Source organism: Mastacembelus armatus, chromosome 19 (assembly GCF_900324485.2).
Source record: "Mastacembelus armatus chromosome 19, fMasArm1.2, whole genome shotgun sequence".
NCBI classification, from domain to species: domain Eukaryota; kingdom Metazoa; phylum Chordata; class Actinopteri; order Synbranchiformes; family Mastacembelidae; genus Mastacembelus; species Mastacembelus armatus.
In genome coordinates, this window is record NC_046651.1 from 3,300,503 (window position 1) to 3,313,421 (window position 12,919).

The 12,919-nt window shown below is 44.7% G+C and overlaps 1 protein-coding gene across 4 annotated transcripts in view; it reads left to right on the top strand.

Annotated features, from left to right (window-relative positions):
• jmjd1cb (jumonji domain containing 1Cb) overlaps nucleotides 1-12,919 on the top strand; it is a 158,411-nt gene that overhangs the window by 83,143 nt on the left and 62,349 nt on the right. For 3 of the 4 annotated variants that reach the window (XM_026314673.2, XM_026314672.2, XM_026314675.1), the window contains exon 3: nucleotides 12,614-12,727. In XM_026314673.2, the coding sequence (XP_026170458.1) occupies nucleotides 12,614-12,727 (114 nt within the window). Of the gene's footprint in view, nucleotides 1-8,261; nucleotides 8,525-12,613; nucleotides 12,728-12,919 lie in introns of those variants that run through there. The other variant, XM_026314674.2, reaches the window with a different exon arrangement.

Below are 12,919 nucleotides of genomic sequence, written 5' to 3' on the forward strand. Positions count from 1 at the left end.
ATTTCAAGCTTTCTATACATATATTTCTCATGTCTTTGAGGCAAGTATTTGCTGAGATTCAGGTTGTTTTATTTATGTGTCTGTGAAGAGAGGTGACAGAGACAGAGAAGACTACACTTTACAGATTCGAATAATATATTGCTCTTATTAGTACGGTCAAAACTGACAGAGTAATTTAAGTTCATTTCAGCGTTATCAGGAGAAGATGCCACAAAACACGTCGGCATGTTCGTCAACCCCTGAGTGTTAACCATGTTCAGTTTCTGCAGAGACAAATGTTTTTTGTTTTTGGATTCTCTGACTTAGACACTGGAGCTTTCTTTTAGTGTAAAACATTAGAAGGGATTCTACATGGTGTATGGTAGCTGAGACAATAAGAAATATTTTGAGTATGGAGATGTAAGTCACCAACGGAATTGTTGTCCCAACAGACATACTGCATTGGGACCTGCTGTGGCTGCTGTAGTTGCTGAGGAGTGGACGCTGCTCAAAGCCTTACTGACTTTACAGGGGGGAACTGGAAGCTCTGTGCCTGCGATTGCCATTGTTGAGGGCATTCCGTCTCTGGTTTCTGGTGTTAGTGACTCTGTGGATGGATATCTTCATGTCCAGCATTGCTGGTGTTGGTGGCTCTGGGCCCTGTGGTGCCAGCATCGCAGGCTCTGTGTCTGGAGCAGGGGAGGTGGAAGTTTAATGTATGGACTGCGGAAAGACTGATGAAAGAATGGTGATGATGTAGCCTACTAGGTGTTACGGTTCTGCCAGGTTTTCCCCCTGGCAATCACCACTATTCGTCTCACCTGTTCCCAAGTCACTCACCTGCACCTCCTCTGCACTCTCCCTCATGTATAAAGGGACTTTCCTCACTCCGAGTCACTGTCAGATCTCAGTAACATTCCCATGGACACACCATTCCTGTTTCCTCGTTTCCTGCGATAGGAGGAGATCTCCGGACTCATTTCCGAAGCCTGAATCTCCCTGGCCCTCTCCGCAGCCACGTCCCCGGCCGTCGCCGCGGCCATCTCAGCCACAGCTCCGCCAGATGGCTCCCCAGCCTCTACCCCTGGCTGAGGCACGTGCCATCTGGCAGGAACTTAAGGCTAGACCCTGGACCTTGAAGCCGCCGTGCACCGACGCACCCGTTCTCCCTTCTTCCCAGTTTCTGGAGTATCCTGAGGACCCAGATTCTCCCGAGGAGCCGATGTATCCCGAGGAGCCGGAGTATCCCGAGGATCCAGAGTTTCCGCGGCATTATGATTAATAGTAATTATTATGATTAATAGTAATCATGATTAGAACCAAGGGATCTCCTTTACTATTCAGACGGAGAGGGCCTCGACGATGAGGACTGGGACCTCTTTTGGATGGACCTCCTCATCGGGGATTCCCACCGAAACTCCTTCCGCAGTACCCGTCTGGCAAGGAGGTTCGGAGGACAGCCACCTGACCTGCCGTATCGACGACAGCAACGGAATCGCCGTCGTCGTAAAGGACCAGCCCGAGAGTCGCCGTCCCCTAATGAAGTCTCCGCTGCCGGGATTCCTCTCACGCCCCCATAGCTACCGCCCTCTCCAGCGCCGCAGTTTCCAGCACCACGCTTTCCAGTACACCTGCAGATACCTGAATCTCCAGTGCCGCCTCGCCGGTCGCCGCCTCCAGTGCCGCCTCGCCAGTCATCTCCTCTGGAGTCCCTACAGCTGCTCCCAGTGTTGCCGGACCCGCCTCTGCTCCCAGGGTTGCCGGACCCGCCTCTGCTCCCAGGGTTGCCGGACCCGCCTCTGCTCCCAGAGTTGCCGGACCCGCCTCTGCTCCCAGAGTTGCCGGACCCGCCTCTGCTCCCAGAGTTACTCTGGTCACCAGAGCTTCCAGACCCGCCTCAGCTGCTACAGATTTCAGACCCACCTACGCTGCCGCCTGTCCAGCAGCAGCAGCACCCGGCCGAGCCTCCGGAGTTTCCCGAGTCGTGGCCACGGCTGTCTCCCTCTCCCCGGCCGTCTCCCTCGTCATGGCCGCCTCGCCAGCCAACGCCACCGCCAGCGTACCTCGAGCTGCCACCGCTGCGGCAGCTGCCAGAGCTTCCCGAGCAGCCAATTCCAGAGCCGCTACCACCAGCGGAGTTCCCCGAGCAGCCCATTATGGATTCTTTCCTTCCCACTAATCTCCCGGACCCACTCATGCCCTCGGTGTTTCCGAGTCCTCATCAGCAGCCAGAGTTCGAGCTAGAGTCTTCAGCTACCTGAGTTAGAGCCGCCTGGGCCCCCTGAAGTTCCGGTATTTCCTGCGTCACCTGATTCTCCAGCGTCTCCTGTTTCTCCAGCGTCTCCTGTTTCTCCAGCGTCCCCTGGGTCTCCAGCGTCCCCTGAGCTTCCTGAGTCTCCACCTTCACAGCGGCTGCTGCCCCTGCCGCGGGCCCCGGAGCCGTCACCTCCACAGCTGCAACGCCCAATGACTCGGTCTCTGGAACCGCCACCTCCACAGCTGCCACCGCCGCTGCCATGGCCTCTGGAACCACCGCCCTTGCAGCAGATGCAGTCTGAGCCTGAGTCTCCCCAGCCGTCCGAGCCCGAGTCTCCCCAGCCGTCCGAGCCCGAGTCTCCCCAGCCGTCCGAGCCCGAGTCTCCCCAGCAGCCAGTGTCTCCAGCGTTCCCAGAGCCGTCTCCAGCATTCCCAGAGCCTCCCGAGTGGCCGCCGAGTCTCAGGTCGCCGCCCCTGCGGAAGAAACCTGAGATCCCCGAGTCGCCGCTGCTGCGACCGCCGTCAGAGCCCCCCGAGCTGTCACCATCAGAGTCCCCCGAGCTGCCGCCGCCAGTGTCCCCGGAACCGCCGCCACCGCAACTGCCGCTGCCGCGGTCCCCTGAACCACCACCTCCGCAGCTGTCACCACCGCTATCGCGGTCTCTGGAACCGCCACCTCCACAGTCTCTCCCACCGCAGCCGCGGTCTCCGGAGCCACCGCCATCGTGGCTGCTGCCTCTCCACGGTCCCCAGTCTCCACGGTCCCTGGCCTCCACTGTCCCCAGTCTCCTCTGTCTCCAGTCTCCAGTCTCCTCTGTCCCCAGTCCCCAGTCTCTGGTCTCCTCTGTCCCCATTCTCCTCTGTCCCCAGTCCCCAGTCTCCTCTGTCCACAGTCCCCAGTCCCCTCTGTCCCCAGTCTCCACGGTCCCCTGTCCTCAGGAGGGGGGTTCGGCCCCCAGGAGTTGGCCATGGAGAGGGGGGGTACTGTTACGGTTCTGCCAGGTTTTCCCCCTGGCAATCACCACTATTCGTCTCACCTGTTCCCAAGTCACTCACCTGCACCTCCTCTGCACTCTCCCTCATGTATAAAGGGACTCCCCTCACTCAGAGTCACTGTCGGATCTCAGTAACATTCCCATGGACACACCATTTCTGTTTCCTCGTTTCCTGCGATATTGTGAGTACCGAAATAAAGACCTCAAATATGTTCCTCGTTCCTGTCTCTAGGGGTGTCCGTTACACTAGGCAATGGAATGTGAATCTTTGTTTTGCTTTTCTTGTTTGCATGTTTTTTGGTGAGGGAATGAAGTAAATAACAAAACCTAGATGACAAGCTAACATTATGAAGATAACTTTAACAGTCTTCAACTGCTGACAAACCTAGCTATCAGTTAGCCTGCCTATATGTTAAAGGTGTCCTAGTAATTTGTTACCTAGGTAGCTATCAGATATCTGTGGTGTTACATCGACATCAACACTAGCGGGCGAAAAAACACAGGGTGGAAAATACAGACCTGCACGTTTTAATAGTTTGCGAGTGTAAATGTGAAGCTTGTGCACACAGAAAGAAGAGCTGCACATATGTTTATCATAATATCACGCTCAAACTGTTTTTTCCCTCCTCAAATGTGTTTTTCACTCTCCATCTGAGAGTTTTCCTCGCTCGCCAGGTGGATTTCCCTCTGCTACTCCCTGTGCTCAGTTGACATTTTTATGCATGATAAAACATGACGGGTTGTTTTGACAGCTTGGGGGTGGGCTCATGGCCGTTTCTGTCAGTAAATGCTGTTGGTTGCTTTTGTGTTTGACTGTACATTGAATGATTGACTGACAACTTCTCCAGAAGTACAAGATGGCGAACAAGGATGAATGAGTGTTGATACGCTCCTTCATGAACAGTTAAAACGTGCAGCTGTATATTTTTCACCCTGTGTTTTTGTGTCCCCTAGTTTAGATGTTGATGAGTAACGCCATAGAAATCCTGCAGACAGGTTCTGCTCTGTAAATTGGCAGCACTGCTTGATCATAACCTTGTCAAGCTGTTGGCGTGTGTGATTTGTTCCTACAAAGTATCATTATCATTACCCCTGTTGCCTGTTATGAATAAACATCCATTGGAGAAAAATGAACCTCTTTATAACTGCAGAACTTGCCTGACAATCATATTTTTGTTTTCTTTGAAGTAATTCACTGATAAGCATTTGTCCATCCATGGTTGCATTGTATACAGGAACTGATAATAAATAATTTGTCATAGTCTTTATCAGAGGTCGACCAATATGGGTTTTCCCTGGCTGATGCTAATACTTTACGAGAGGTACAAAGTATCCACAGTCACTGTTCCTGCCCACAGCTCATTTGAATCAGATGCTATTCAAATCAAAGGCGGAATTCCCGCAAGTTCAAGTTCATAGATCACCTAAGCCCAACCCCTATTTTATAAACTGTTTTTCTTGGTACTATATACTCCATGTCTCCAAATGTGATATTGCTGGGTGACTCTAATATTCACATGGACAGTATCAACCACAAGAGACTTTTCAGTCTGTTTGGAAAGTGTCATTACATGGATTCCCCTACCCAACTAAAAGGACGCATTCTGGACCACATCTGCTGCGCTGGTGTTACTCCCATAAACTCTGTTATCCTGGACATTCCAATATCTGATCATAAACTAATCTCATACAGTGTGAACCTGCCTATTTTCAAAACAAATATGTCCCGCTCCATCAGAAGAACGAACATAACAAAAATGTTAATATTGATTTGTCATCACTTTCTTCTGCAATCAACATTCTCCCCAACAGAGATCATCTGGACACTCCACAGGAACTCATTTCTCACTACAAGGACCTCATGCCATCTTGGACACACTGGCACCAATAAAAACAATGAAGACTGTTTCATTCACCCCCTCTACACCCTGGTATACACCTGAACTACATCAACTGAAGTCAAAAGGTTGCTGAGCGCCTTTACAGAAAAACTAGACTAGTAATACATAGGGATATGTACCATACCCATTTATTACAAGACAAAGGAGCAATATCTAATGCCAAATCCTGTTACTTTGCGACACTCATGTCCGATACTGGAAACTCCCAAACCTTATTCTCCACCTGAAACAGTATTCTGCAACTACCTGATATTTACCACCCACATACATTCACTGGCACACTGTAATAAATTAATTGACTTCTTTAATTCTAAAATTTCAAACATTCATCACCAACCTCCTTCCTATTGCAATTCACCACACTGCTTACTCTATACAGCTCCCAAAAAAATCAACTATATCTCCATTATCCAACTTTCAACTCCCAACAATGGCTGAAATATTTTCTTTCAGATCTAAATCCAAACCATCTACCTACCAGCTTGCCCCCTATCCAGCAAACTTTGTGAAACTCTGTCTTCCATCACTTTGCCCTCGTCATCATTCCTCCTCCTTACTACCACAGGTTTCATCCCATCACTCCTCAAATCAGCAGTTATTAACCCTGTTCTCAAAAAACCTGGTTCAGACACCAGTGACTTAAACTTCCTAACAATTGCAAATCTCCCATTCATTTCAAAAATCCTGGAAAAGACAGTTGCGTCACAGATCCATAATCATCTTACAAAAAATTTAACTCCAGTTTCTGTCCTAATACTAGAGATTTTGATGTATTGTTGTTGTAGCAGATAATATACCCAGTTTTGTGCATGAATAGTTTTTTATAAATATTTTATTCCAAGGGAATAAATGATATGAGCTCTCACACCTGAATGGGTTAGATATACTCAGTAAGCATGGATAGGTAGAAGACACTGTGGTTGTGGTGAATGTATTTACATGTGACGTGGCACATGGCATATATGGTTTTTAGTCATAAACCATATATGTCATAAATGATGAAATTAACATCTTACCATTATGTTGGTCATAACAACGAGAATGGGAGTTCTTTGTTATATCTCTGTCGTCTTTGTTTGGCTTTCCTTTTTCCTGACTACAGTCCTGCTGTGTTACCTAGCAACTGTAAGTCCACTTTGTAAAATGAAATACAACACACAAGTATTCATAAATCGATATCAGAAGGCATCTTCTTATGTGGTCTCTGTACTGAATGCCAGAATAATAGAGTGTGAGAATGAGATTGTGTGTGTGTGTTTATGCATGTGTGGAATTACATACATGCACACATGGGTATGTGATGTCAGATGTTTGTGCTTTGCTCATAGTGTTGTTAGCTATACAGAGAGAAAACTGGTCAAATGTGTGAGTTGTAATTTCATTAGAAATTAAATTTAATAAAAATGTCAACCTCCCCTTCTAACTCTGTCAGATGGTGCTGAGTGTACTCTTCTGCTTCATGTGAATACATATGTGCATGTGTAATTGTAGCTTCAACAGGAGTGTGTATGAGAGAATGACTGTAACTTCAAATTAGTGTGACAGATGGACTGCAGGATATTACTGCACAACTGTTGCTGTGTGCTTGCTGTTTTCATTGTTTTTATTTTTAGAAAATAGTGAATTTAATGAAAAACAGGATCTGCCTCTATAGAAGAAAACAGGGAAGAATTAAAGTCATCATAGAAACTACAGGTGTTCCACAGGTGTTTAGGCACTTTAGTCCTAAGTTTCTGGAACAAAGAAGATAAAGTTGAGCGTTAAGAAGTATTTTCCCTGATTGCAGTAATCTCATGTCATTGAATATTTATCATTAGTGTTTTCCTATAGTTGAAAGAGTGAGCCAATTTTCTATGGTATAGACAGTGTTTATTACAGGATTAAAGGAATTTTTAGCCTTTTTGTTTGCATCCATCTTGCGATGAGATAGATAACACAAATTTTATTGAAAGTGAAAGTGACTTGTGTAGCCAAGTATGGTGACCCATGCTCGGAATTTGTTTCCATCCCAAAGTGATCACACACACACACCGTGACCACACACCCGGAGCAGTGGGCAGCCATTGCTGCGGGGAGCAACTGGGGGTCCGGCGCCTTGCTCAACGGTCAGTCGTGGTATTGAAGGTGGACAGAGCTGGCTATTCACTCCGCCCCACCGACAATTCCTGCCTGTCCTCGAACCCGCAACTTTCGGGTTACAAGACGACTCCATTAGGTCACGACTGCCCACGACTGCTATGCTCCTAAATACAAAGAGAAATGAAACTTAAACAGTTGAGCTTAATTTTCCTGCACATTCGTATTTCTGGTCAAAACTTTCTGGCCTGCATTACTCACAATGCAACTTGACCAGTAAGAGTTCAGTGTGTGTTATGCTAGTAGAGTCTAATATAACCTGTAAGAGCTACAGAGGTCTTTGCTGCAGGCTCCATCAAGCGCTGCTGTGACACATCCAAATCTGAGGTTTTGACTGAGGTTTTGAATCTGAGGTTTTGAAGGAAGAAGAATGTGAGGAATAAAAAAAAAACTATATAATCTGATTGTGTTGCATTGATTTTTATCCTTTTTGTAAAAACTGTCCCTCATGGGACCACCAATGTGCAATGCTAAATCGACAGAGTACTGATATAATTGAGAAACATTGATTTTGTAACTGAGTTTTGTAATATATTCACGATACTTCACCCAGCCCAGCATTGACCGTATTCAGTAACTATAGGATAGATAGATAGATAGATAGATAGATAGATAGATAGATAGATAGATAGATCGATCGATCGATCGATCGATACTTTATTCATCCCCCATGGGGGAAATTCATAATGTCCAATAAAGAGAGGTCATTACTGTCTCTCTCTAATTAGCTTCATGTTCAGGCTGGATTACAACAATGCTGGACTGATCGAATACTGCAGTCTTTATTTTACAGCTATGATTTAGACATATTTGTAAGTTTGTTAGGAAATGAAAAATTAAGCTGAATTGAAGATATCAGACTGACAGAGACAGAGGCAGGGATCGAAATTGAAAGAGTCAGTGTGACGAGTTATGAGAGTGAGGCTGCGTCACACAGAGAGGGAGGAAGTGTGTATTGGTCGGCCCCACCTCCTACCCTCCCTCTCTTCTCTTTCTCCCTCTTTGCATCAGCAGCAGTTAAAATGTCGGCGGAGTAGCTAGACCTCTGCTTTCTCTACCTCTTGGCCATCTGTCTTTTCTTACCACAAGAGGAAACCACACTCTCTCACTCTCTTTCTCTGCCTTTTTTTACTCTCTCACTATCCTTTTTATTCTTTCTTCCTGTGTCTTTCCTGGTTGCGGGATCAAAGCTAGATTTGTGAAGTGTTTCTCCTTAGAGCCGTTGCTCCTTGACGTTGTTTTGAGACGGAGGGAAAGGTAATGTTACAGTTTTATTACCTCTGATGTTCCTCACATTCAGTTTGTTTCATTTTAAACCAGAGCTGTGTTTGATCCATTAGACTGAATGGACTGAAATAGCATGTCACTGTATATAGTGGCGTGCATAGCCTGTGGCTCTCTGAAGATGCTATTGGCATTGTAATGTAGCTGTTTCCTTTTGCCCACCTTACAACATACATACTATACAAATGTTGTAATCTATACCACAGATCTAAATTCTAGCTTGTCAGACTTTCAAGTGTTTTGTTGTAAAGTAGATGTGATTGTAAAATGTAAAATTCCTAATCTGAATCTTAACTAAAATTTTGGCCATAAAAGTGTGATATTGTCTGTGGATTCTGCTTCATACATATGTTTTCCCAGCTTTTAATTATCACTATGTTGAATTATTTTTCTCCAATATATTGTTCTGTGACACAGATTTTCCCAATACCCTGTGCTACATTAATGAGAGCAGCAACCGAAATCCACATCAAACTGTTGTGGAATCACCAGCACTGCACTTGATTTATTCAAATCATGTGTATATTGCCTGCTGTATTTCAAGTGTCTGATAAGAATCATATGGAATATTGTCTAGTCCTGAAAAGGGTTCACAGTGATGCTATTGCAGTTTATCTAATAGTTTGGATTTACAGTATCTGCTGGCCTTTACATGACATTATCCCTTATGAGCAAACACTTGGCGACAATGGAGAGGAAAAACTCCCTTTAACAGAACAAACCTCCAGCAGAACCAGGCTCAGTTTGGACGGCCATCTGCCTCGACCGGTTGGGGTGAGTGGATAGAGGAGAGAGAAAAAGAACAGGGCAGTAACTGAACCTGGAACACCTGCAGAAGGTACAGAGAGAGAGAGAGGGAGAGCACAAAGTTAGTGACATTCAGTGGTGGCATATACGTGTCTAGGCCGCATAGGCAGCATAACTAAGGGATGGTTTGGGGTCACCCCAACCAGCCCTAACTATACGCTTTGTCAAAAAGGAAGGTTTGAAGTTTAGCCTTGAAAGTACAGAGAGTGTTTGCCACCTGAACCCAGACTGGGAGCTGGTTCCACAGGCGAGGATCTTGATAGCTAGAGGCTCTGCCTCCCATTCTACTTTTGGAAACTCTCGGAACCACAGGTAGACCTACACTCTGAGAGTGAAGTGCGCTATTGGAATAGTATGGTACTATGAGGTCTTTAAGGTATGAAGGAGCTTGATCCATTTGTAGGTGAGGAGAAGGATTTTAAATTCTATTCTGGATTTTACAGGGAGCCAATGAAGAGGAGCTAATATAGGGAAAATATGCTCTCTCTTGCTTGTTCCTGATAGAACTCTGGCTGCAAAATTCTACATTAACTGGAGGCATTTATGGAGATACTGGGGCATTCTGAAAGTAATGAGTTGCAGTAATCTAGCCTTGAAGTAACAAATGCATGAACTAGTTTTTCTGCATCATTTTGAGACAGGGTGTTCCTAATTTTGGCAATATTGTGCAGGTGAAAGCTGCACAGAAATTTGTTTTATGTGTGATATATCCTGATCAAAAACAAATCCTAGGTTTTTCACAGTAGTGCTGGAAGCCAGGGCTATGCCATCTAAAGTAGCTGTATTGTTAGAAAGGTTGTTTCCGAGGTTTTTAGGCCCAAATACACTAAATTCTGTTTCTCTGAATTTAAAAGTAGAAAGTTACTGGTCAGCCAGGCCTTTATGTCCTTTAGACATGCTTGAAGTCTGGCTAACTGGTCTGTGTTATCAGGTTTCATAGATAGATACAGCTGAGTGTCATCAGCATAATAATGGTAATTAATAGAGTGCTTCCTAATGACATTTCCTAAGGGAAGCATGTATAAGGTGAAGAGAATTGGTCCCAGCACAGAGCCTTGTGGAACTCCATAACTAACTTTTGTGCACGTGGAACGTTCATCATGAACATGAACAAATTTTAATCTGTCCGATAAATAAGATTGGAACCATTTTAATGCTGTTCCTCTGATACCAGTCACATGCTCCAGTCTCTGTAATAAGATACTGTGGTCAATAGTGTCGAATGCAGCACTAAGGTGTAGGAGGACTGGTATAGAAACAAGTCCATTTTCTGAGGCTAAGAAAAGATCGTTTGACTTTTAGCAGTGCTGTTTCTGTACTATGATGTGGTCTAAATCCTGATTGAAAATCTTCAAATAGTTCATTCCTGTGTAAGTGGTCTGATAGCTGCTTAGCAACAGCTTTTTCAAGGATTTTAGAAATAAATGGTAGGTTGGATATTGGTCTATAATTACCCAAAACTTCTGGCTCAAGACTAAGCTTTTTTAGCAAGGGTTTGATTACTGCAGTCTTAAAAGCCTGAGGTACATAGCCTGTTATTATAAATACATTTACCAAGACTAATAAAGATGAGCCTGGAGCCTATCCCAGCTGTCTTTGGGTGAAAGGCAGGGGTACACCTAGGACAGGTCACCAGTCCATTGCAGGGCCACATATTGACACAGAAACAAATAGCCACACACACTCACACTAGTTTCAATGGGCCATTTTAGAGTCACCAATCAAACCTAACATGCATGTTTTTTTGGACTGTGGGAGGAAACTGGAGTACCCCCAGAAAACCCACACAAGCACAGGGAGAACATGCAAACTCCACATAGAAAGGTCCATGATGGGTTGCACACCCAGGACCTTCTTGCTGTGACGCAACGGCGTTAACCACCATGCTGCTAAAAATGAAATTATTTTCTTAAATTTACAAACATCATTGTCAGATAAACATCTGCTGTATTTTCTGATAACGCTGCATAAAATCCATTATTTTAAATTCAAACGTTATTAAAGAATGGTCAGACAAAAGAGGATTTGGGGGAAATACTGTTAAATGTTGGGGCTTGGCTAGCTGGCTTTTTTCTAAGGTGCAGAACTTCCAGTTCAGTGATCCTCGCCTCCAAAGCTACCAGAACCTTAGACTTATTACAGGTGTCATTATCACTAAAGGAAGCAGAACTAAACATGTGGCACTTTGAGCAGGATAGAGGGAGAGAGAGAAGCCATGCTAGTTTTATTATTGTGCATGTTAGCATACTCATTTTCAGTCTAGTGTCCTTATAACTGTCGAGAATGGAACACTGATCTAGACAAAAGTGACATGTCTAAAATACTGCCAGCTGCACACTGCCACTATAGCCTGTAAATATGATATGTAGAGATGGACAGAAATAGAAGAGCTGCAGACACACACTATCATGTTATGCTTGCTCCTGTCTCCTGTGGATGGGTGTATGCGTCTTTAATGGGGAGGGGTGAGGTCACAGCAGTCATGTTTTTCACCTCTAATCTTTCATCTCTCTATTAGACTGACCTTGTTATGTAACCATAAATGACAATAGCACTAATCCCCACGACACACACGTGTATTTGCCTACTCCTGTGGCTCTCTTCTTCAACCCCTTTGACTGATTGACTTACATCAGGCACTAAAATAGAAAAGAAGTGGTGTGATGTGCTAGTAAAGAAAAAAAAGACAGTGTGTAGTTGTAAACAGTCTGACTGCACTACATTCACATCAGTACACATGGATGTGAAGTGAAAGTGTGGAAGCCAGTGCATCCTTGTCTCTGTGTTGTATGTACAATAACAGCTCAGTCATCAGTGTGTGTGATAGAGGCAACATCAAAGAAGAGAACCTGCCTTTGAACTGTCAGACTTCCTCTACTCATTAATTTATTCCTGACTTTGGAGCTTTCCTTCTATCCTTGGCTCTTTCTCCATCTCTCTCCCCTTCATTGCCTCTCTTCTTTGTGTTTCAGCCTGTGCTTTTCCTCCTAATCTTTTATGTCACTCATCTCTCTTGCGTTCTTTCTCTGTCTCCATTGCCTCAATTCTTGGTATTGCATTTTGTCATAGAGAACTACATGTTATTTGTATGTATGTAAATTGTACATCTATTTGTTTAAGTGTAGAATGTAAAATTGATTGTTTTACAAAATACTTAAACTAATATGTTTCAAATGCATTTTCATGAGATTGCTCATAGAAAGAGCTGTCCTGCTTATTTTGTTATTGACCATGTTGTGTGTTCTGTATGTGCAGGCATTTAAGCCAGTGGTGGGGAAGAGCCTGCTGTCATCGGTAACAGCAGTGGAATTTTTGTTAGACCGACAGCTGGACTTCCTCTCTGACCATTCAGCCTACCAACCATACCAGGTAATAATAAAACACACACTCAGAAAAAAAGAAAAAAAAGACTTCTACATCACTGCATGTTTGGAAATATGTCTCTAAGGTTCAGAGGCAGTTGCATAGCTTTTGTATTTATACTTGTGTGAACATGTAGGGGACGCTCAAACAACAAAGTACAAAAAATATACAAGGTAGGAAACTGAAAATCCACAAGGA